The sequence below is a fragment of the Mesoplodon bidens genome (assembly GCF_964165515.1).
Source record: "Mesoplodon bidens genome assembly, chromosome: 2".
Lineage (NCBI taxonomy): Eukaryota > Metazoa > Chordata > Mammalia > Artiodactyla > Ziphiidae > Mesoplodon > Mesoplodon bidens.
In genome coordinates this window covers 60,732,392-60,755,000 of record NC_138177.1, presented here as the reverse complement: position 1 = coordinate 60,755,000, position 22,609 = coordinate 60,732,392, and the positions used below count along the sequence as shown (strand labels likewise).

General features: G+C 35.1%; 1 protein-coding gene across 4 annotated transcripts in view; it reads left to right on the top strand.

Annotated features, from left to right (window-relative positions):
- Positions 1 to 22,609, top strand: part of AKT3 (AKT serine/threonine kinase 3) — a 379,096-nt gene that overhangs the window by 277,474 nt on the left and 79,013 nt on the right. For all 4 annotated transcript variants that reach the window (XM_081216479.1, XM_081216481.1, XM_081216480.1 and 1 more), the window contains exons 9-10: positions 5,825 to 5,953; positions 18,888 to 19,102. In XM_081216479.1, the coding sequence (XP_081072605.1) occupies positions 5,825 to 5,953; positions 18,888 to 19,102 (344 nt within the window). The remainder of the gene's footprint in view (positions 1 to 5,824; positions 5,954 to 18,887; positions 19,103 to 22,609) is intronic.

Here is a 22,609-nt window from a genome sequence, read left to right as displayed (position 1 = left end):
CTCTCAAGTAAATCAGTACCTGTTGGCCACTGCCCCATTCATCATTAGAGGCAAAGCCTTATTTCATGTGCAATTTAATTTAAGACATTTTATCAGTTCATAGTTCCTAATAACTTGGTGTTCACAGCAACAGATAAATTATTGCAACTTTTGTTGTACTTTAAAAAGTAAGTTTGCATAATTTATCAATACGTCATGATATTAAATTTTGCTTCAGTAAGGACCCAAATTCTTTGTGATTACTTAGGAAAAACTGATGTTGCTTTATGATAGCATAAAAATTTGAAGAAATCTCTCCTAAGACTGTGTCAGTAGTACAAATTTTTTGAAAACTTCTTTTCTGCTTAGCTCTTTTTTTTTTTTTTAAGTATTCAATATAACCTTTCTTTTCAATGACCATGGCCATCCAAGGATAGAATAGGCTGAATTAGGGACATTTGCAAAGGTACTGATACTAGAATTTCATTAAGAATTAATTTCTGGGACTTCCCTGGTGGCGTAGTGGTTAAGAATCCGCCTGCCAGTGTAGGGGACACGGGTTCCATCCCTGGTCTGGGAGGATCCCGCATGCTGCGGAGCAACTAAGCTCATGTGCCACAACTACTGAGCCCACGTGCCACAACTACTGAAGCCCACGCACCTGGAGCCCGTGCTCCACAACAAGAGAAGCCACTGCAATGAGAAACCTGTGCACGACAACGAAGAGTAGCCCCCGCTCGCCGCAACTAGAGAAAGCCTGTGCACAGCAACAAAGACCCAACACAGCCAAAAATAAATAAATAAATAAATAATTTTTTTTTTTTAAAAAAGAACTAATTTCTCCCAAGAGTTTATGACAGGGGGAGGGGCAAGAAAAATGCGTAAATTGCTACTGTATTCTACTTGGGGAAATTTAATCTTGTTTTCTACCTAATCAGAGAATTTAATGGTTAATTTAACCACTTACATTGTTAATGTGAGAAACTGCCAGATAGATTTAGATAATTTCTAAGACTCAGTGATGGCACAAAGGGATGGTTTCAGAGAGCCTTATATCACAGCCCTCGCAATCTTCCTCAGCTCCTAAGTAAACCAGCCGTCTGAATGAAACAGTGTGCTTACTTTACATAGAGAATCTCAAGACACATCCTCTAACTCCCACTTCTAACCAGTCACTCTGGATTCCCTCTTTTATAAAAATTTTAAGCCACTGCTACTAAGAACCCCTTCCACCTCTAACATTAACTTATACTATTGGGCTATGTTACTCAAGTGTAGTAAATTCTTAAATGTAGTCTTTCTTAAACCCCAACCTAGATGGGATCTCTGCTGTTGTATATTGTGAATTCTTTTCCATCTTAGGAAGGTTCAAAGTTTTTCTTTCAGCATTTCAACACACTGTCTTAATTCCATGGTCATTAAGTTCCTGCAGGTCAGCCATGTGACATTTGCAACTTGGATACCCATAAACCTAAATATGCAGTGTGCAGGGGAGGAGTTTCTTATTACATTCTTGAGCCTGAGGCAGTCTTGGTACTGATGTAACTGTGCTAAAAAGGGTTTGTAAGAGTGAGTGAAGGGTCTTGTTTTTGGTATTGCTACAGTAGTTGTCAGAGCCCTTAGGAACTGCTATTATCATTCCTTTGTTTAATCACAAAGTGTCAGCCATTTAATTAAAATGATACCTAAAAGATATATATATGTGTGTGTATATTTATCATAGATAGATATTAGAATATATATGAATTGTATATTAGAAAGCTTTTAAAAACTTAAAAGTTAAAAACTCTTAAACTTTCTAATAGGAAGAGTTTAATTTTATTCTAGGCACCAGCAAGAGCAGAAAAAGGAGCATAGTGTTTTCTTGCTATAGTTTCTTGTTCACAAAGCACAGAGGATAAAAGATTTCAAAATCTACCAAATCAAGATCCTCTGTCAAATAATGCCTGTCCAATTCAACTGGGTAAAAAATGTTGCCTTTTTTAAATGGAAACTCTAGGATGTCTAATATTTTTGTCTCCTCAAAGTATGAACTAGTAGATAACAAACAACCCTCTGATACAAATTGTAAGCATTACCCAGATTTGAATATATAATCTTTTCTTTCAGACTTCCTACTTAACTTCATACATTGCTTTTGCTGGTAGATGCATCCATTAAGCGTAAACATAATGCCCTGCTCTCAATCCTAGATGCTAAGACTGACAGTGGGGATAAAACACATGCATATAAAGTTTTATAATGGAGAGTACCTGAACAGTCAGTTACAGTGTATACATTTTTCCTTTTATGGTTAAGAAAAGGAGGAAGGAAGGAAAGCATTAGATTTAGAAGAGAGAACCAAAGAAAGGTGATTTGTAAATATTTTTATTCCTCCTTTACACAGTGGAAGGGTCCCTAAAAATGTTTGATGAAATCTTCTTTATGTTAGTGTCAAATGCACTAAGGAAGTGATTTCCAGGTGTTTTTGATATATCTAAGCCATTGATCTGCTTTGGAAAGATTACCACGTGATTCTGTGCATCCTTCACATTGTGAATCATAACACTGATCGTTCTTATATTTTATGAAAACTTTGTTATGCATCTGCATAAAACTATTATTTATTTTTTAAACCAGACTGGATATTTAATTAGCCCCAATTTATCTTTATACAAGATTAGATTTGGGGATATCACTTTTTTAAGGTGATGTATCTCTGACTGTTGTTCATACTGATGGACAAGTTGTTTTTGTTATTCATGCTCAGCAAAATGACATTTCAGGATGGTGAGAGAAGAAAAATAATTGATGGAAGAAGGTGGACACCATTATAAAATAACTGGCTCAAAAATTGTAAAATATTTGTTTTGTTTATTCAAAAGAAATTGTTGCATATTAAAAAGTGTTTTTGGGGAGCTTCCCTGGTGGCTCAGTGATTGAGAGTCCGCCTGCCGATGCAGGGGACACGGGTTCGTGCCCTGGTCCGGGAAGATCCCACATGCCGCGGAGCAGCTGGGCCCGTGAGCCTTGGCCGCTGAGCCTGCGCATCCGGAGCCTGTGCTCCGCAGTGGGAGAGGCCACAACAGTGAGAGGCCCACGTACCGCAAAAAAAAAAAAAAAGTGTTTTTAATGAAGTCACTGAGCTGACAAAAGTGTTTTATAGGGTTCCATTTCTGAACTTTGCTCTTGTATAGAAGAGCACACACCATTTTGATAATTTATAAATCAGCCATTAAACTCTCCATGTTTAATAAATGATCAATACATTTATTGATTAAGTTCTACATTCAGTATCTTATTTAATTCTCAAAACAATCACATTGGATCGTTACTGTTATTTACTCTGTGTTATAGATGAAGTTGAGGCACATAGATATCAGCAGCACGCACAAGGTTACACAGTAAGAGATAAAACTTGAATTTACGTTTAAGTTCTCTGACTTGACTCCATAATCTTATGCACATTGCTCTCTACTGCCTCCTATGCAATATGCTACCTTATCCCCATTATGGTGACCTTTACCCCATCTCTCACAGTCATCCCGTAGGCTGACCTTATTTCTGACTATATCATTGTAATTAAGCTGATTTATAAAACAAGTAGAATGATCAACTGTCCTGTTTTGCCTAGAACTTCCCCAGTTGTAGAACTTTAAAGTCCTGCATCCTGGGAACCCCCCTCAGTTCTAGGTAAACTGGGACTCTTGGTCACTTTCATCCTGTTCCTATTCTTCACTCAAACCCTGTCCCTGCATCTCATTTCATTACTCATCCCTCAACCCTTGGTATCTTGGAAATGAGATATGAGATTAGAGAATTAGGTATGAATCGGGATTTTTAAAAATGTATGTACTCATTGGTATTAAAAACAGTATTTATATGTTTTGATACTTCTGTATCTATCTACTTCAAAATAGTCTCGTCAAAATGTGGAGAATTAGCACATTAGCGCATATTATCATGTTTCACTTTGCATGTAAAGCACATAAAGTGAATTGACATAATATACACCAAACACATTTTGTTCAATATTATTATGTATTATTTAACGTTTTTATAAGAATTTTTGTGTATTATAAAAGATATTATAGTATTTTAAGAACTTAATTTGGTTTTGCTTTTATATGTTACGATGTATTCATATGTTAGAACAATAAGCATATTTTTAAAAGTTAAGAAAAGAGCATATATATTTTCCTTCAACAAAACAACAGACACTCTAGTGTATACTTCTCTTTCTTGTTATGGCAAGGTAGGAGCAGGAGGAAGAAGGGAGTGTTGTTTGAAAGAGAAGGAAAAAGGGGAGAAAATCAGAAGCAGAAAGAAGAGAAGGGTTTTCAAGGCAGAAAGAGAAGTAGACAGAGATTCTTGATGTTTCTGATTGGTTTCCGCATTTAGAACTTACTGCCATTTGTGGAAATTGGGTTTGATTTTGGGGTCCAGTTAGTAGAGAATCATGAGGAAGATGCAGTGTCTCTGAATTTAGATAAAATAAGAGAACTTTCATTTTTGAAAGGTTTAGCAATACATTTAGGGTTCATTCAGCTCTCTGTAGACAAGTCAAAAACAGACTCACTTCTCTGAAGTCTATGCAGTACATGAAACATATTGAGCGTTGAGTTCAGTTGGGTAGCACATTTAAGTTCTATACTTAAGGGCTTACGTGTACTCTGAGCTTTCCTTCACTGAGCACAACTTGCTTAACTGTATTTAGTTTCTGGTTTATAAGACACTGGATAATATGACAGAGTATATACCACATCACACTTTATATGATTGTTGTCTGTTTATGTTCTTATATGGAGTTCTATTTTGAATTTGATACTGACTTCAGAGTTTGGGTAGGCACTTTCATACATCATTATGTTAAGGAGTAGAATAATGATCTACTCCTTAAGTAAGTTAATTATTATTCATCCTGCTACTATTTTTTTTCACGTGTTTTTTGTGAATGCATTTCTGTGTATTCCTTTAGGTTATATCTATATGGCTGAGCAAGATTAGGGGCCCCATCTATATATAAGACTATAAGGTTACAGCTCAGAACTCACATGTATCTCTGCATGATGATAATTGTAACTTTAGGTTCAAATTGGAAGAAAAAGATCAGTTATTGTTACTATTTTTAATTGCATTGGCTTTGCACAAACTCTTTTCCCCCTTGCATTTCATAATTTTCGCTTGAGGCAGATGATCTTACTGTTTGGTCACGTCTTCAAGATTGTTCTTTTTGTATTAATGGATTCAAAGATATTCCAACTTCATAATACCTGTGCTATATGTTTTCATTAACTGTTGAATGTTTGACTTAACATATTCTTTTTATGTGTAAAAGGGTTGGTAGTTCTTTATTACAAAGAACTGCAAAAGAGGATATTGCCTTACCTTACAAAACAAGATTTAGGTTTGATTTATAACCACTACCAAAGAAACATTTCTGTAAGTGAATATTTTAGAGTAGCACTAGACTCCCAAGAGAAATGGTTGAAAACCATCTGCATATATCCAGAAGGAGATGCTTGTCTCTTTGGGATTGTTTAGATCACAATTTATTTTAAACAGGAAAAAAGAGGATTAATGTTTGCTTTGGGAAGTTAATTAGGCTTTACTTCTCAGAACTTATACAATAACAGCTCTTACTCTTATGGGTTTAAAAATCAATTTATTATTGTGAAGTATTTGATTAAATGTTTCTTATTACACATGAGTTAGGAAGCTACAGGGTTTGTCAGTACTGAAAAGTTCTATTAACTCTGTGTCCTCTTTCCGAAATATCTTAGCCAACATTCAATTATTTTTCAAAACAGTATTTTCCTATTTTGAAGACTATAGAACAAATTATGTTATCTTTGTTACTACACAGTTGGAGAACTTGATGCTGGATAAAGATGGCCACATAAAAATTACAGATTTTGGACTTTGCAAAGAAGGGATCACAGATGCAGCCACCATGAAGACGTTCTGTGGTACACCAGAATATCTGGCACCAGAGGTAGGCTATGTTTCCATTCATAGAAAAAAATAACACTGATACAATGTTTTGCAAAGTAAACCATTTAAGCATTAAAAAAAATAGCAGTGTCTACTACTTTGACCTGGATTTCAACATGAATCAAATCTGTTTTGCTCCCACTTGTTCAACATGGTATTCTAGGGCAAAAATATATATAAGTTAAACTTTATAAACTATATCAGTACAAGGATACTGGTAACTACAATAAAGTCCATTTTTATTTCTTGGCCATGTGTGTTTTATTTCTTGATTATGCCTATTTTATTTCATTTATTAAAATAGAATAAGTGAATGACTACAGCAAGAATGTGAACAGTTTTATAAACCACCTTGGATTTTCCTTAGAAACAAAGAAACAGTGATAATTTGTATTTGTAATAGTGCGGGTTTTCATACTTAGTTATTGGGAAGTATTTCATTGGGAGAGTTAATGAAATGACAGTAGCTATATTTTGGAAATCATGCCAAACCAAAGCAAGCTTCAACTAGTGCCCTCCCCATGCTGAGGATTCAATACTAATTCATTAATTTGTTTATTCAAGCAATTATATATTATTCATCTACTATATACTGGGTATTTTTCTGGGTGGTGTGTTTATATGAACAAGACACAAAGGACCCTGCTCTCAGGGAACTCACTTCTGGTGGAGGGAGACAGAATAAAAAAATATTTATAACAATGTCATGCGATGAAGATGTGTCATGAAGGAAAAGAAGCTAGATAAAGGGAGGTTGTGGTGTGGTGGATGTGTTAGGTAGTGTTCTCATTACTATTACTACAAAACAGACCACTGCAAAACCTAACCATTTTATGTGATTGAAGGTTCTGAGTCAGGACAGCAGGAATGACTGATCCATGGTACACGGGGCACGGCAGGGGGTGACTCTGGTTGGAGGCTGGAATCTGGAAGCTTCCCTCTTTCTGTGTCTGACAGTTAATGCTGGCTCTCAACTGGTACCTTACAGGGCTCTCAAAAGCCTCAGCTTCTCCAAGTGGCCTGGTTTCCTCATACTGGTGGCTTCAGGGTAGCCAGACTATTTTGGCTGTGGGTTCTAAAAGTGAACGTCCTAGGGAACAGTTTAGAAACTGTTTCCATTTTTCTAAAACCTAGCAAACCATGAAGACATGTTTCATTGGTTTTTGAAAATTTCTCTTCATAGTATATTTTTTAAAATTTTGTTATCACATACCATAAATTCCGCCTTTTAAAGTGCACAGTAGTGGTTTTTAGTATGTTCACAGTTGTGTAATCATCACCACTGTCTAATTCCAGAATATTTTCTTTTTTTTTTTTTTTTTTTTTTGCGGTATGTGGGCCTCTCACTGTTGCGGCCTCTCCCGTTGAGGAGCACAGGCTCCGGACGCGCAGGCTCAACGGCCATGGCTCACGGGCCCAGCCGCTCCGCGGCACGTGGGATCCTCCCAGACCGGGGCACAAACCCGCGTCCCCTGCATAGGCAGGCGGACTCTCAACCACTGCGCCACCAGGGAAGCCCCAGAATATTTTCATCACTACAACAAAGAAACCCCATACACATTAGTTCCTCCCCTATCTCCCCTCATCCCAGACAACTACTAATCTACTTTCTGTCTCTGTAGATGTGCTTGTTCTGGACATTTCACATAAATGGAATCATACAATATGTGGCCTCTTGTGTCTGGCTTCTTTTACTTAGTATGTTTTCAAGATTCATCCATGCTTCAGCATGTTATTGATACTTCATTCCTTTTTATGACCAAAGAATATTCTATTGTATGAACATAAACACATTTTATTTATCCATTCAGCTGCTGATGGACATTTGGGTTGCTTCCAGGTTTTGGCTGATAATGCTGCTATGAACATTTCTCTGTGAATCCCCTTTTATGGCTTTGTTTCAGGAACTGCACTTCATTTCTGTCATATGCTTATTGGTTTAGAATTCCTAAGCCTACACATATTTAAGGGGTAGTGACATAGACCCCACCTCTATATTGTAAAAGAGCATGTGAGATGGGAGATACTGTTACATCTGTCTTTGGAAAATATAATCTTCTACAGATAGAATGTTCAGGGAAAGTGAGGTTTAATCAGAGACCTGAATGCTAAGAGGCAACTATTGTAAAAATAGACGGGAAGAGCTTTCCAAACACAGAGAGCAGCTAGTATAAAAACTGTGAGGCAGAACAAGTTCAGTTCTTCCCTCAAACTCCAACAAGGTTAGTGAGGCTAGAGCCAAACAGGGAGGCATTAATCTTTGATGGATGAAGATAACTATTTATTGAACATGTATTATGTGCCACATGCTATATATATAGTACATTACATATTTGGAATAACCTTTTGTTATAGAAAACCTATTTTTTTAAAGGTGAGGGAACTGAGGATCAGAATTTTTCTAATGTAATCTGTACAGTAAGTCCCCTACATATGAATCTTCAAGTTGCGAACTTTCAAAGATGCGAACGCGTGTTCCATCAACATCAGACATGAGTGAAATTGCAGCTTGCCCTCCGTCTCCTATTGCTGACGATCCTTCAGCTCTACCATCTCCCACCTCCTCTCCCTCCTCCAGTCAGTAACTCTTCTTGCCTGTTCACTCGATGCCAACTCCTGTATGCCAGGTGTTGTACTGTACTACTGTACTTTTCAAGGTACTGTACTGTAAGATTAAAAATGTTTTCTTTATTTTTTGTGTTTGCTTGTTTTGTATGTATTATTTGTGTGAAAACTATTGTAGACCTATTACAGTACAGTACTATGTAGCCAATTGTGTTAGTTGGGTACCTAAGCTAACTTTGTTGGACTTAAAACACACTCTCGGGATGGAACTTGTTCGTATGTAGGGGACTTACTGTGCACAGCTAGGAGGTGGTAGAGATAGAATCAGGATTCTAACTAGGTTCATCTTATAAAGCCTATTTTTACTTTTTTAACCACACACATCATGGCCCAAAAAAGTCACTATTTCAAGGCCACTTATAGATGTAAATAATTGTCAATTTTAAAATAGATGCTTTGGGGCTTCCCTGGTGGTGCAGTGGTTGAGAGTCTGCCTGCCGATGTAGGGGACACGGGTTCGTGCCCCGGTCCGGGAAGATCCCACATGCCACGGAGCGGCTGGGCCCGTGAGCCATGGCCACTGAGCCTGCGCGTCTGGAGCCTGTGCTCCGCAACGGGAGAGGCCACAACAGTGAGAGGCCCACGTACCGCAAAAAAACAAACAAACAAACAAACAAATAAATAAATAAAATAGATGCTTTGTAAATGCTCAACAGCAAAAGGTAATCAAAAGAATTAGGAAATAAGAATACATTCAGAATGATACTAGCATTCCTATACATATAGTAACTAATGCCAGTTTATTATTACAATAGTTCTTTTCAGTCAGAGATTAAACTTACATTTCAAGAATGTTGAGTTACTGTAAATAAATGCTAGTAATTTGAAATATTAGCAGTATTTTTCACAGTCAATTTCCAAATATTATTTTATCAAGGGCTGCCAGAAATAACATTTTTTCTGCTATGAAATCTGGAGTTTAAAATTTTCCATTTTTGTAGCTGAATTAGGTAAAAGTTTAGAAATGTTGTTTCTTGTTTATTCAAATACAAGATTACATTTTCTAGAAAAGGATTGTTTTTGTGAATGTCATGAAAAACAAATCTTTGTTTCTCTGGAGTTCCAATTGCCCTTGCTATATACATTTACCATGGCTGATGATATCCCATATTTAGAATAACAAAATTAGTTGTGTCACGATTAGGGGAAATTATTTCTGTAGAAGATAAATACATCTCATTTCAGAAGGAGATGATCTCCTAAGAAACAAAGATATTGTTTTATATGCAAATGTCATCAACTGAAGAACAAAACCAAGAATCTAATGCAAGAAGAGTCCAATTGTTTCTAAATAGAAAGTTTACAATTCTATTGTCAATTTCTTTTTAAAGACTCGTAAGAAAACCTTTCTGTATACCTTTAAAAAAAATGATGCAGAAGTCTGGTCTTTAAAAGAAGTTTATATACCCCATGTCTGATAGATGTTGATTCATAATTAAAATCTTGACACCTTGTTTTTACAGGGGAGAGTGGCATTGTGGTTACTATCTGAGGATGACAAATCTTGAAACAACTAACTTCTCATGCAGTTATATATATATATATATATATATATATATATATATATTTTTTTTTTTTTTTTTTTTTTTTTTTTTTTTTTTTTTTGCGGTACGCGGGCCTCTCACTGTTGTGGCCTCTCCCGTTGCGGAGCACAGGCTCCGGACGCACAGGCTCAGCGGCCATGGCTCACGGGCCCAGCCGCCCCGTGGCACATGGGATCTTCCCGGACTGGGGCACGAACCCGTGTCCCCTGCATCGGCAGGCGGACTCTCAATCACTGCGCCACCAGGGAAGCCCTCATGCAGTTATATTTTTATATTCTAAGTATTTGTGTCCAACACTGCATTTTGTTAAATCAGGGTAACTTTACTCTTACTTTTAAAAACAAGAATTTATGTCCTTTTTTCTGGTCTCTGATATGGACCATTTCACTGAAGGACACTCATTCATTCATTAAAGAAATATTTATTGACTATTTATTAGGTATCATGCATTCTGTTAGGTGCTGGGAATACAAAGATCATATGAAATGGTTTTTGTCCTCAAGTAGCTTGCTATATTTACTAAGGTGATAGGATATGGAAAATAATCATTACTGTGCAAGAAAATAATTGCTTTACTAGAATTATTTACAGCGTGGTGAGGAAAAGGAAGGGTGGTGGGAGGGTCTGGTGACAGTAAAGAGGGAGCAGACTGAGAGGAGGCTGGACACATAGATTGGGATCAGAATGCAAAAGAGTTTAGATTTGATCTCATGGACAAGGAAAAATCGCTTTTGAACTAAGAGCAGGGCAATAATGTGATCAGATATAGATGGTCAGAGTTAGAGAGGGATTGGCAAGAGCCAAAACTAGCCTCTTCCCTTTACTTCAGATGGTATCTCTCACTTTCTTTGAACCTTGCAATTTCTAGTTCATACCATTATTAATGCCAGACTTTTCTTGATTAGTAGCTGTTTATCAGACTTGGAATATGTGCCTGAGCACTGCTTCTCTTTTGAAGGGCTCATTGTCAATATTTTCCCTTCTTCTCTTCTTATAGAAGACTTGTTTACCCATTATGGAGAGATCTTTCTGCAACCTATCATTCATCTAGCAGTGGCATCCTTTACCTTTTAAACTGTTTTTTGTTTTCTTTTTTGTTTGTTTGTTTGTTTGTTTTGGCTGCACTGCATGGCATGGGGGATGTTAGTTTCCCGACCAGGGATGGAACTCGTGCCCCCTGCAGTGGAAGCACAGAGTCCTAACCACTGGACCGCTAGGGACGTCCCTAGACTTTTTTTTTTTTTTTTTTTTTATGGTACGCGGGCCTCCCACCGCTGCGGCCCCTCCCGCTGCGGAGCACAGGCTCCGGACGCACAGGCCCAGCGGCCATGGCTCACGGGCCCAGCCGCTCCGCGGCATGCGGGATCCTCCCAGACCGGGGCACGAACCCGCATCCCCTGCATCGGCAGGCGGACTCCCAACCACTGCGCCACCAGGGAAGCCCCCCGTCCTTAGACTTTTAATCTGGTAGGAATGCTTTGCTGTTTAAAGATGGTTGAAGGGTATTTAAAAGATACTTCAAAAAGACTGTTAGAAATCGGTTCAAAGCTGATATATTAACTGTACTATATCTCAGGCTCATAGCTGATTTTTAAATAAACTTTAGTTTTAAATGAACTTAAGTTTTTTCTTGTGGCAAAGACCACCAGGAAAAGAAAAGTTTTATAGTATAAAAATGCCATTTGTTGAAAAAAAAGTATTTTTAAAGTATTTGTTCTCTTCTTTTGATGAAGAATTATAGACCTTTATTATTAAAGGGAAAAAAATCGTGTCTTTTTTAAAAGAGGTTGCAGAGATACAGTCCTAGCAGGCATATAAACTATACATTTAGTGTGCTACATCTCTAAAAATTCATTAGTATATATAGTTTTAAAGTGTTTTTGCTCTTTCTTGTATTAGAAGGAAATAAATTTGACCTGCCATATATTATGGACTATAAGATATTTTGAGGGGATTTTGTTTTCATAATCTTTACTATATTTTCATGCCTAGAAATTATAAAGAAATTAGAAATCACATATAAAATCTTACTGTTAAATTTTATTATTTGACTTGGCTCTCATTGAATCCAAACCATCCTTTTATGCAGTGCTAATTATTTAGAGTCTCAGCTTTGCTCTTGAGTTAGCAGTACCTGATCAACTTTCCAACTGTAAAACAGTTTGAAAATCAAATGTAGCTTACATGCAAGACCCAACAAAATTAAAAGTGTTAAGTACGTTTTGGCAGTTCACTTTTATTATGCCCAGTCCTCAAATGTACCAGCAGATAATCATCTGAATGTTAGTTATTTTTCACATGCTTATGTGATCACACAAAAAGTACATGCTAAAAAGAAGCAGATGGTGACAGATGGGGAAGGTTGAATAAGGTGGTTTTGGAAACCTAGAGAAATGCACTTCTGTAATAGTGTAAAAATAAAAATTATTTGATAATCAAGTTAGAACTAACAAGAAGGTTGCAAAAAATGACTTGATTGTTGGAAAATACGTAGTATCTAGTCATGGTTGCTGTTCAGGAAAAAAGTGTATGTAATTTTATTTCATATGTGTAAAATACTGTTTTTCAGTGGCTGAAAATGGATTTTTTTGATGTATTCCTAGTTTTCAGAACCTCATTTTTGGAAAACATTTACTTGGTATCATTTTATTCACTTTTCTTTTGAAGCCTACTAGGTTTAATATCTTTTATAATATGTATTTTGACAAAATCTGAAATAGACAAGAATATTTTGATAACTATTTTTAAAATTTATTTATTTTATTTATTTATTTTTGGCTCCATTGGGTGTTCATTGCTGCACATGGGCTTTCTTTAGCTGTAGTGAGCTGGGGCTACTCTTCTTTGTGGTGCGCGGGCTTCTCATTGCAGTGACTTGTTGCAGAGCACGGGCTCTAGGTGCAAGGGCTTCAGTAGTTGTGGCACGCGGGCTCTAGAGTGCAGGCTCAGTAGTTGTGGTACATGGGCTTAGTTGCTCCGCGGCATGTGGGATCTTCCTGGACCAGGGCTTGAACCCATGTCCCTGAATTGGCAGGCGGATTCTTAACCACTGAGCCACCAGGGAAGTCCTTGATAACTATTTTGATACAAAGATTTGCTTAAAGTCATTGTGATTCTATGTAGAGAATAGCACAAATGGAAATTAAATTCTATGTAAATGAAAGACCAAAAGTATACAATAACTTCTTCAGAATGGGTTGAGAGAATCATGTAAATTAAGGGTGAAGGTAGTTTGTAGTGTGGAGGGTAGTATACATGGGGGGAGTAGTTAGAACCAAACTCGATTTAAGAGTACTAAGTGGAATTTTATTTATTTATTTAAAATACAACAAAGAATAAATGAAAAAAAATTTTATGGGCTCTATCAATATTCTCTTTAGGGGATCCTAAAATAAATGAATGAGGTCAAAGTTATATATGTTTGTACATTTCATCTGTAGATAAAAATAGTAGCACACATAATTGCATTTTGCATACCCTTGGACAAAATTCTACTGGTTCTAACAGATTATGAAACTAAATCTCAAAATCTAAACTTTTTGTAAAAATTAAAAGTTATTTTAGTAGCTTTCCCAAAACTGTATACATTCCTAATATTTTATTTAATTGTTAATGATTCATGTAACAATTACCCTCTTGAGGTGTTTTTGAAAACCTTCATCTTTCTGATGGTTCTAAAAAGGTCTCATCACCAATATTAAGGGGAAAATTAAGTAAATGAGCACAGTGATTAGTTCAGACAGAAGTTGTCTGCTTTATAGTTAGAATTTATATTTAAGAAATTCTGTCATGAGTTGGCTGACTGTTCATACTGTTCTGGATAATATTAAAACCATCCCATTTTGCTATACACCTGAAACTAATACAACATTGTAAATCAACTATATTTCAATTTAAAAAAAATTTCATAGTAAAAAAAAATCTCATTGGGTATTGTTTAAATATGAAGAAAAATGATATTTTTAGTTCAATGTTAATCTCTCTCAATATTTATAAGTAGCAGCTTTTACTTCCCTAGAGTTCTGTCAGTTCTTATAGTAGCTATTTTTCACCTAAAGTTCTTTTCAGTGTTATATAGTCGTTTGGTTTTAACAATCAGAATATTTGCATTCAGTACTTTGGAATGATCCTAATTTAAGCACAGAGTTTAATTTTAAATTCTCTGCAACATAAGAACATATACAAAACTAACCCTAACTGGGAACACTAGTGATTACCTATAGTGTTTTACAATGGCCATTTTTACTTTGGTTACAAAGACCCAGTTTCTTAGAATCCCATATTGTTTATTGCTTCAGGATAAAAGGGAAGTATAGAAATCCCTGGGAAGATACACGTAAGTATGATTTAATCACCAGTATTGTATCCATTTAGCTTTTCTCCTTATCAGGAATGTTGCCTGTTCTAGGCAGAGAATGCTTTTGAAAGTACGATGTTAGCTGCATGCAAGTACTTGTGTCTGCATGCTAGGAGGTAGCCATAAAGCTTACAGCATCTTAATTCAGAACAAATGGCACTTACAGTTTCAGTCTCTTTAGAATTAGAGTGGTTGAAAACTGGATATAAAGTATATATTTATGAATAAAATACCAATAAACCATGAATTCATAATTCTTATGAAATATATAGTTCCACTGAAGCTGCAGTACATTTTAGAATCTGAATTAGAAGATTTGTAGTTCATTTTTTTAGCAAATTCCTGTGATGTTAGGAATATTAAAGGATTTTTGTAAATTATAAAGTATATAAATGTGTGTTTATATATAAAACACACATATAAGTTACCTGAAGTATAAGGTTACCAGAAAAAAATGTTTTTGAATTAGCGGTAAATTGGTTCATCCAAGTTCGCAGTTTAGTTTCACAACATAGGTGTACAGACAGTTTGTTTAGATGTTTAATTTTTTCCCCCATCTGTTCTGTCAGGATTATTGATTGAACAGTAAGCCACTCCAGGGCATACATAGCCTCCTCATAACTGCTTGCCTTGAGTGCATTGTGTGGCCTGGCGAACAAGCTGAGGGAGGAAGGTGTTCCTTCAGCTTCCCAGTAAATCTTAATTGGTAAAGAATATTGAAATGAGTATGTTTTTTGAAAGTACCCAGTAGCCAGATTTTTACATTGGGAACTTTAATTGATGGTATCATTTTAAAATATATAATTTATTATTTAATGTCATTCTTTGAAATTAGTAACCATTCAAGAGCTGTTCATGGTGATTTTTTAAAACTCATCTGGGTTTTGATAAGTAGAAGTATCTACATTAAATGTTATCAAATATTAATCAAATATTGCCAGAACATTTAAGAGTAATTGATAACATGCTGTGACTTCCTTGAGTCTTAGATTTTATTATATCATAAAGTGAAGCAATCTCTGGCTTGTAGTGGAAACATTGAAACTAAGCCTTTTTTCCTAGAGCTTGTGCTCTGTTGGGGTGTTTATTGATATGACCTCTTGTCATTTGTTAACATTTACATTCTTTTAGTGTTCCAAATCCTCACTTGTTCTTTATCTCTGTTTGGACATTTGTGTTAAATGTGCTTATAAAGTGAAGCTATATCTACGGTTACAGAGGACAGTAGGTGCAGAAGGAAATACTAAATGTCTGCATTCATATTTAAAGTTAATTTTAGTTTAAACATTAGTGACATTGATTTCATGGAAAACAGACACTGTCTTTAGTTTAATTCTTCAGGATAAGTCTTTCAGTGGATTATTTCTTTAGGAGCAGGTTTTGACCTGCATTTATATCTAGATTATATGATAAATTGCATTTTAATGGAGTTGAAATGTAACTTACCATCGTTGTACCTCTACATTACCATTTATCCTACTGGTTGGATCAATCCTCATGATAACCATGAAGTAAATTAGCCTTTTTGCTAGGGAAAAAAAATTGTCAGAGGTAACCAGAAGGAATTGCAACTCTTAGGTTAAAGAATGTAAATTTTTTATATTACTAGGCTGTGGATTTTAATTTCACTCTGGAATTTCTACATTATTTCAAAGTATTGTATTTTGAAATAATTTAGATGTAAGGAAAGAGAAAAGCCATTGTATGAACAGTGGTAACATGTTTTTTATTATATAGCCACATGTGGAATATTATAATCACTTTTATTTTTATTTCTTGTGTATTTCATATTCCAGCTGTCTTGAGGTAGGAGTTGAACAGACATCTTTCTTTTTAATTGATAGCAAAGACTCTTAGATAAAGAGGCCTGGCTGAGTTGTTGGGGTATTTTCTCCTCAACATTGCCTAAGTTTTACATGTCAGTAAGATAATACATTACATCAGATTTGTTTAGTACAAAGTAATATAGCAAACAGCTCTAACTGTAACATTATGTATGTATATTTCAATTAAAGCTCGTATGTTCAAAAGCAAAACCACATATCTTGAGAATCAGTGTTCGTGTTACAAAGCTAAATAAAATGTATTTTATTTTATCAAGCAGATTTTTTTACAATGCAGTTTTATTTTTCAGTTGCTTATTTCTCTTCAAAAATAAAACCCTTTTTTTATGTACTCACTTTCCCTGCTGGCTGCAAACCAGGTATTTAAACAAAAATAAAGGATTGCCAGTTTTGCCAGCTGGGGATGAGAACCCGGCTGGTGAAATGTGGGTTCGGGAGGCAGTTAATCCAGCTTTTATGCTTTTTATGGTTTTATGAAAAAAGAGGTTAAAAGCTACATTTGGCTCTTTATTGTATGTACCACTGTTTTGTTGCTGTTGTAGGAATGCAGTAAAAGGTTACTTAGATTTAAAAAAATTTGTTATTAGGTAAAATCTTGCATCTATTAGATAAAGGCCTACAAACAGCACATTCTACTAATTTGATGTGGGAGAGATTCAAAAGTCACTGGTATTTAAAAATTATATATACAGCATTTCCTTTAAGTACACAAGTAGAATTCCTTCTACTTCAAGTTGTTTCTTGTTTTCTATATGTTCTCACATTACTCATTTCAAACAAGTAGAAATTTTAAATATTTTTGGCTAAAGATAGAAACTAGAATTTATTGTTTTCCCCAAAAACATCTTGCTTAGTTTGTTATGTACAAAAGGGTTTTGGAAAAATGTAGAAACTGGACTTATGTTTATATATTGCCAATGCAGTTTCTAGTTGTCTTTAGCCACAAAACAATGATACAATTGAATTAATACTAGGGATGTAATGTACAATATGATAAATATGGTTAACATGCTGTATGTTACATATGAAAGTTGTTAAGAGAGTAAACCCTGAGTTCTCATCACAAGGAAATTTTTTTTTCTAATTCTTTAATTCTGTTTCTGTATGAGATGATAGATGTTCATTAAAGTTAATGTAGTAATCATTTCATGATGTATATAAGTTAAATCATTATGCTTTACACCTTAAACTTATACCATGCTGTATATCAATTATCAAGCTGTATGTCAATTATGTCTTGGTAAAACTGGAAGAAAAAAATCTTTTCGTAGCATTTGAAAACACTACTAAATAGATCTTTAGGTAACATAGTTTTTTTCTTAAAATTACATTCTCCACCTTTAAATACCCTGTCTACCAAAGTGCCTTTCATAGTATTTATAGTAATCATAGTGTAGCTGTCAAAAATATTATGTGCATTTTACAAAATTATTAGTTAAATTTTAAATAAAAGTCACATAGGCGTAATCTTCAACAACATACTTAACTCAAACTAAGAAAGTTTAGAACATGAGTACTACTTTGTTCTATATCAAATTCTCTCCAATGTCATCAATTATAAGATTTTTTTGATTGATTAATTTCATGTATATGGTTTTCTTGATCTGTTTATCCCAAAGTTAAGAGGATCAGATAAAATAAGCTTTAAGATTATTCAAAGATAGTATCTTAAAATAAAATATTGAAAGATCCAAATAGATAAAGAAAATTCCATTGGATGAGAAACATATGCAGTAGAAAGGTAAAGCAAATTTTACCTTTCTGGGACAAATGGCGCGTCATCATGTTTCAGTTTGAACAGGTTGCTCTAATAGCCTAACTTATACTTGCATATTGTTTCTTACTAAATTCATTTTACATGTAATGTGTTTTGGGAAATAAATTTAAGGTCATATACCCTACAAATATTGAGACCATGATTTTTATTGTTTGTGTTTAATAGAAATTGTTGTGAGGTACTTAAACTTTGGATACCAAAGTTTATTACAACCCAAACAGTAAATCTTTATATTCACCTGTTGCTTAAATATTTCCTGAAAGAGTTTAAACATGTAGGGGCCTCCAAAAGTTTTTATATTTATTTTCATGGTTGTCATGCCCTGGACTCTTCTCTAGTACATTGCATTTGTTTATTCCTATCTTTCACTGTTTGATTTGTAGTAGTTGGTTCTTCTCAGTACAAGAATGTGGTAGACACATTATGTTCTCTATAATCACAGTTTAGCTCTAAGTTGTTACTTAAAGTCCATGTTAGTGGAACCAGAATGAAAAATTAAGTAGGCCTAAATGAAAATACGCAAATAGTTTTCATTTGATCCTTAGGGCACTCATATATTCATTTACTAAGAATCTGTTGCAATACCTTTTTTGGTACCCAGTCATTTCTGGATATATATTGAACATTTCACATATTTGGTGTGATTTTTATCTTTTGTAGGATGCTTCATAATTTAAATGTCAAGATCTCAGAACAGCCTACCTAGGTTATGTAAAAATCTTATGTTTTATAAATAATGCTTTAAAAGCTAAGTGTAAAAATTGATCTTTTACTGGTTTCACTTTTAGGTGTTAGAAGATAATGACTATGGCCGAGCCGTGGATTGGTGGGGCCTTGGGGTTGTCATGTATGAAATGATGTGCGGGAGGTTACCTTTCTACAACCAGGATCATGAGAAACTTTTTGAACTAATTCTAATGGAAGACATTAAATTTCCTCGAACACTCTCTTCAGATGCAAAATCATTGCTTTCAGGGCTCTTGATAAAGGATCCAAATAAACGGTAAGACGCAAATAGCACACAGTGAGTTACTGATGAATGTGGTTAGGAATTGTGATATGGAAATTAACTCAAATATAACTAACTCCAAGAAGCAATGTATTTGGTGTAGACATCTTCCCACTGAGACACTGACTTATTTTTAACTGCATAATATAGAACATTTAAAAAATTTCCTCAACTCTTTCCTAACTTGGAAATTTTATACAGATTTTACCACATAAAGATTTTGAGAGTTTTATGAACAAACAGTTTCTTAATTGCCATGGTGCTTGCTATTGTGGGGATAGGAGGATCCCTTTTTTCCTTTCAGTCTCTGGGCTTTATATTTCTGCTGATTTACATTATAAAACTTATAGAACTGTCTCTGTACTCTCCTCCCACATGTATGCATATTAACATGTCTAACTACTTTTTTTGTCTTTGAAGATAATTCTTTTCCACGCATGGCTGAAAGGACTAATGGCAAAAAATGTCTTTGCATACTTTGTTTTTCTACTTTTGTAGCTATAGCTATGACCTGAAGAATCCTACAGCTCTTTGCTTAATGAGCTATAATATTCGTTGTTCATGTTCATATATTTATTTACACATACATTTTATAAGTCATACATGAAATGAGTATTAATTTTAAAATGTCACTTAATATATGTGTTTGTATATACATATGTATATTCTTTGTTCCAGTAGATATATATGCATATCAGTATGTCTCTGAAAATCTCTTAGACCTTAAGCGTCCCATTTCATATATTGTTTAATCTTTTGTAACACCTCACATAATTTTTGTTAATGTTCTGTTTATGGTTGACGCTCAGTATGTATTTGTTGACAGACTGAATTAATGAGTGAAGGAATAAATGAATTTTAAATTGTGGGCTTTGTCTACCTTAGAGATAGTTTCCATCACATACTTCTAGCTTTTAAATTTGTGAGGAACATGATTTTACCTTCAGCAGAAATAAGCAAACATAATAAAAGAGGTACCATCTTTTTGCTTTGTGAAGAACCATTCAAACATGTTTCATAATTCTAGTAACTGAAACCTTACCTTATATTTATGAAGTGATTTTGTGTTCTTTGTCAGGGCATTTGCACATCTCTTGTTTCCCTTGCTTTTTAGTAGCCTGTGGAGTAGGTAGGATAGATATTATTCTCATTTCCATTTGACTGAAGAGAAAATGAGGCCCAGGGAGGGTTAAGTGATTTATCCTAGTTCTCACAGAAAATTCGTGTAGAACAAGAATAGAAATCAAGTTTATACGTGCCTATTTGATATTTCTCTTGTATCTTCTTTACAGTGCACCATTTTCTTAGTTTAGGTTTTAAAATGTATTCCATTTGATGTTATTGTTTCACAACTATTGTAACAAGTGGTACTTGGCAATAGATAATCTTTATATAGAGCTAGGATTTCAATTTTATCTAGTTGAGTTTTGGATCTAATATTTGCCTTAGATTTCAAGGGCAGTGAACTTTTAGCCCATCTTTTTCTGACTCCTGGTTTTCATGTCTATGTCTCATTCATTTTTTTATTGTCATTTCCCACCCTCCACCCGCACCCCACCCCCTGGGGATAGCACGTAGTAGGTACTTAATAATTGTTGAATACACGTGAGGTAAATTTCTAGAATGTTAGTGGCCTGGTATGTAGGACAACTCTTAAAGTTTTGTCTACCCAGAGGTTGATATTGTCTAAAGAGAAGATGTGGTATTTTTAACTATCTGTTATTTCCTTTTAAGGTAGATATGTCAAGCCCCTCCACTGCTACATTAAAATACTGGGAATGCAAGGATGAATAAAATGGACAATCTCTGCTCTAGTTCATAGAATAATGTGGGGCACAAAACATATATTCACAGATGCTCAGGTTAAACTACATACAAATGCTTTTGAAATTATTAGCTGTTAAGGGGATTGGAAAACTTGAGCTGGCTCATGAAGGAGTTGCAATTTGCAGTGGCTTTCATGAAGAGAATTTTACATGTAAATAACAGCTAGAATTGCAAATGAACATGGCATTTGAGAAGTTCAGCAACTGGAGTGTAGAATATGAGTTGAGTAACATTGGCAGATGAAGCCAATATGTTAGGTTGTAAGGACCTTATCTTTCTTAGAAAATATTTAATCTTTATTCAGAAGGGGATGAGAAGCCACTGAATTATTAAAAGTAAGGGATGGTGTAATCAGGTCTGTGTTATGAAAAGGTAACTCAGGAAGCTTTGTCATGGATAGATTAGAACAGTGAAATGCCAGGGGCATGTAGGCAGAGTAATTAAGGATACATATGGAATTGTCCAGATAAGAGATGGAGTCCTTCCTAAAGCAGTTGTAAAGAGTGCTAAATAGAACTTTGTGAATGATTAAATAGAAATGGTGAGGAAGGGGAAGGAGTCAGGATGCCTCTGAGGTTTCCAACTTGGATGACTAGTTTGGAGAATGGAGTTATTATTAACAGAGAAGGAGTACAGGCAAAGAAAGAGGCTTGATGGTGTGGATGTTGATATTAGTTTTGCTATACCGAGTCTGAGGTATCTAAAGAAAACCTAGATGTCAAGCAGGCAGCTGAAAATAGTACCAGTGCTTAATAGAAACACAATAACTAATTTTCTCTGGGTATATGTCCAGGAGTGGGATTCCTGGGTCATATGGTCAAACTAAAAACTATTTTTAGTTTTTTAAGGAACCTCCATACTGTTCTCCATAGTGGCTGTACCAGTTTACATTCCCACCAACAGTGTAGGAGGGTTCCCTTTTCTCCACCTCCTCTCTGGCATTTATTGTTTGTAGATTTTTTGATGATGGCTGTTCTGACTGGTGTGAGGTGATACCTCATCGTAGTTTTGACTTGCATTTCTCTAATAATTAGTCATGTTGAGCATCTTTTCATGTGTTCGTTGGCCATCTGTATGTCTTCTTTAGAGAAATGTCTATTTAGGTCTTCTGCCCATTTTTTCATTGGGTTGTTTGTTTTTTTGATACTGAGCTGCATGAGCTGTTTGTATATTTTGGAGGTTAATCCTTTGTCCGTTACTTCATTTGCAAATATTTTCTTCCATTCTGAGGGTTGTCTTTTCATTTTGCTTATGGTTTCCTTTGCTGTACAAAAGATTTTAAGTTTCATTAGGTCCCATTTGTTTATTTTTGTTTTTATTTTCATTACTCTAGGAGGTGGGTCAGAAAAGATCTTGCTACAATTTATGTCAAGGAGTGTTCTGCCTATGTTTTCCTCTAAGAGTTCTATACTGTCCGTCCTGACATTTAGGTCTTTAATCCGTTTTGAGTTTATTTTTATGTATGGTGTTAGGGAGTGTTCTAATTTAATTCTTTTACATGTAGCTGTCCAGTTTTCCCAGCAAAGATGAACTTATTTGCAAAGCAGAAATAAAGACACAGATTTGGTATCCACAAACTTATACCAAGGACAGAAGGATGGGGTGGGATGAGTTGGGAGATTGGGATTGACATATATACACTACTATGTATAAAAGAGATAACTAATGAGAACC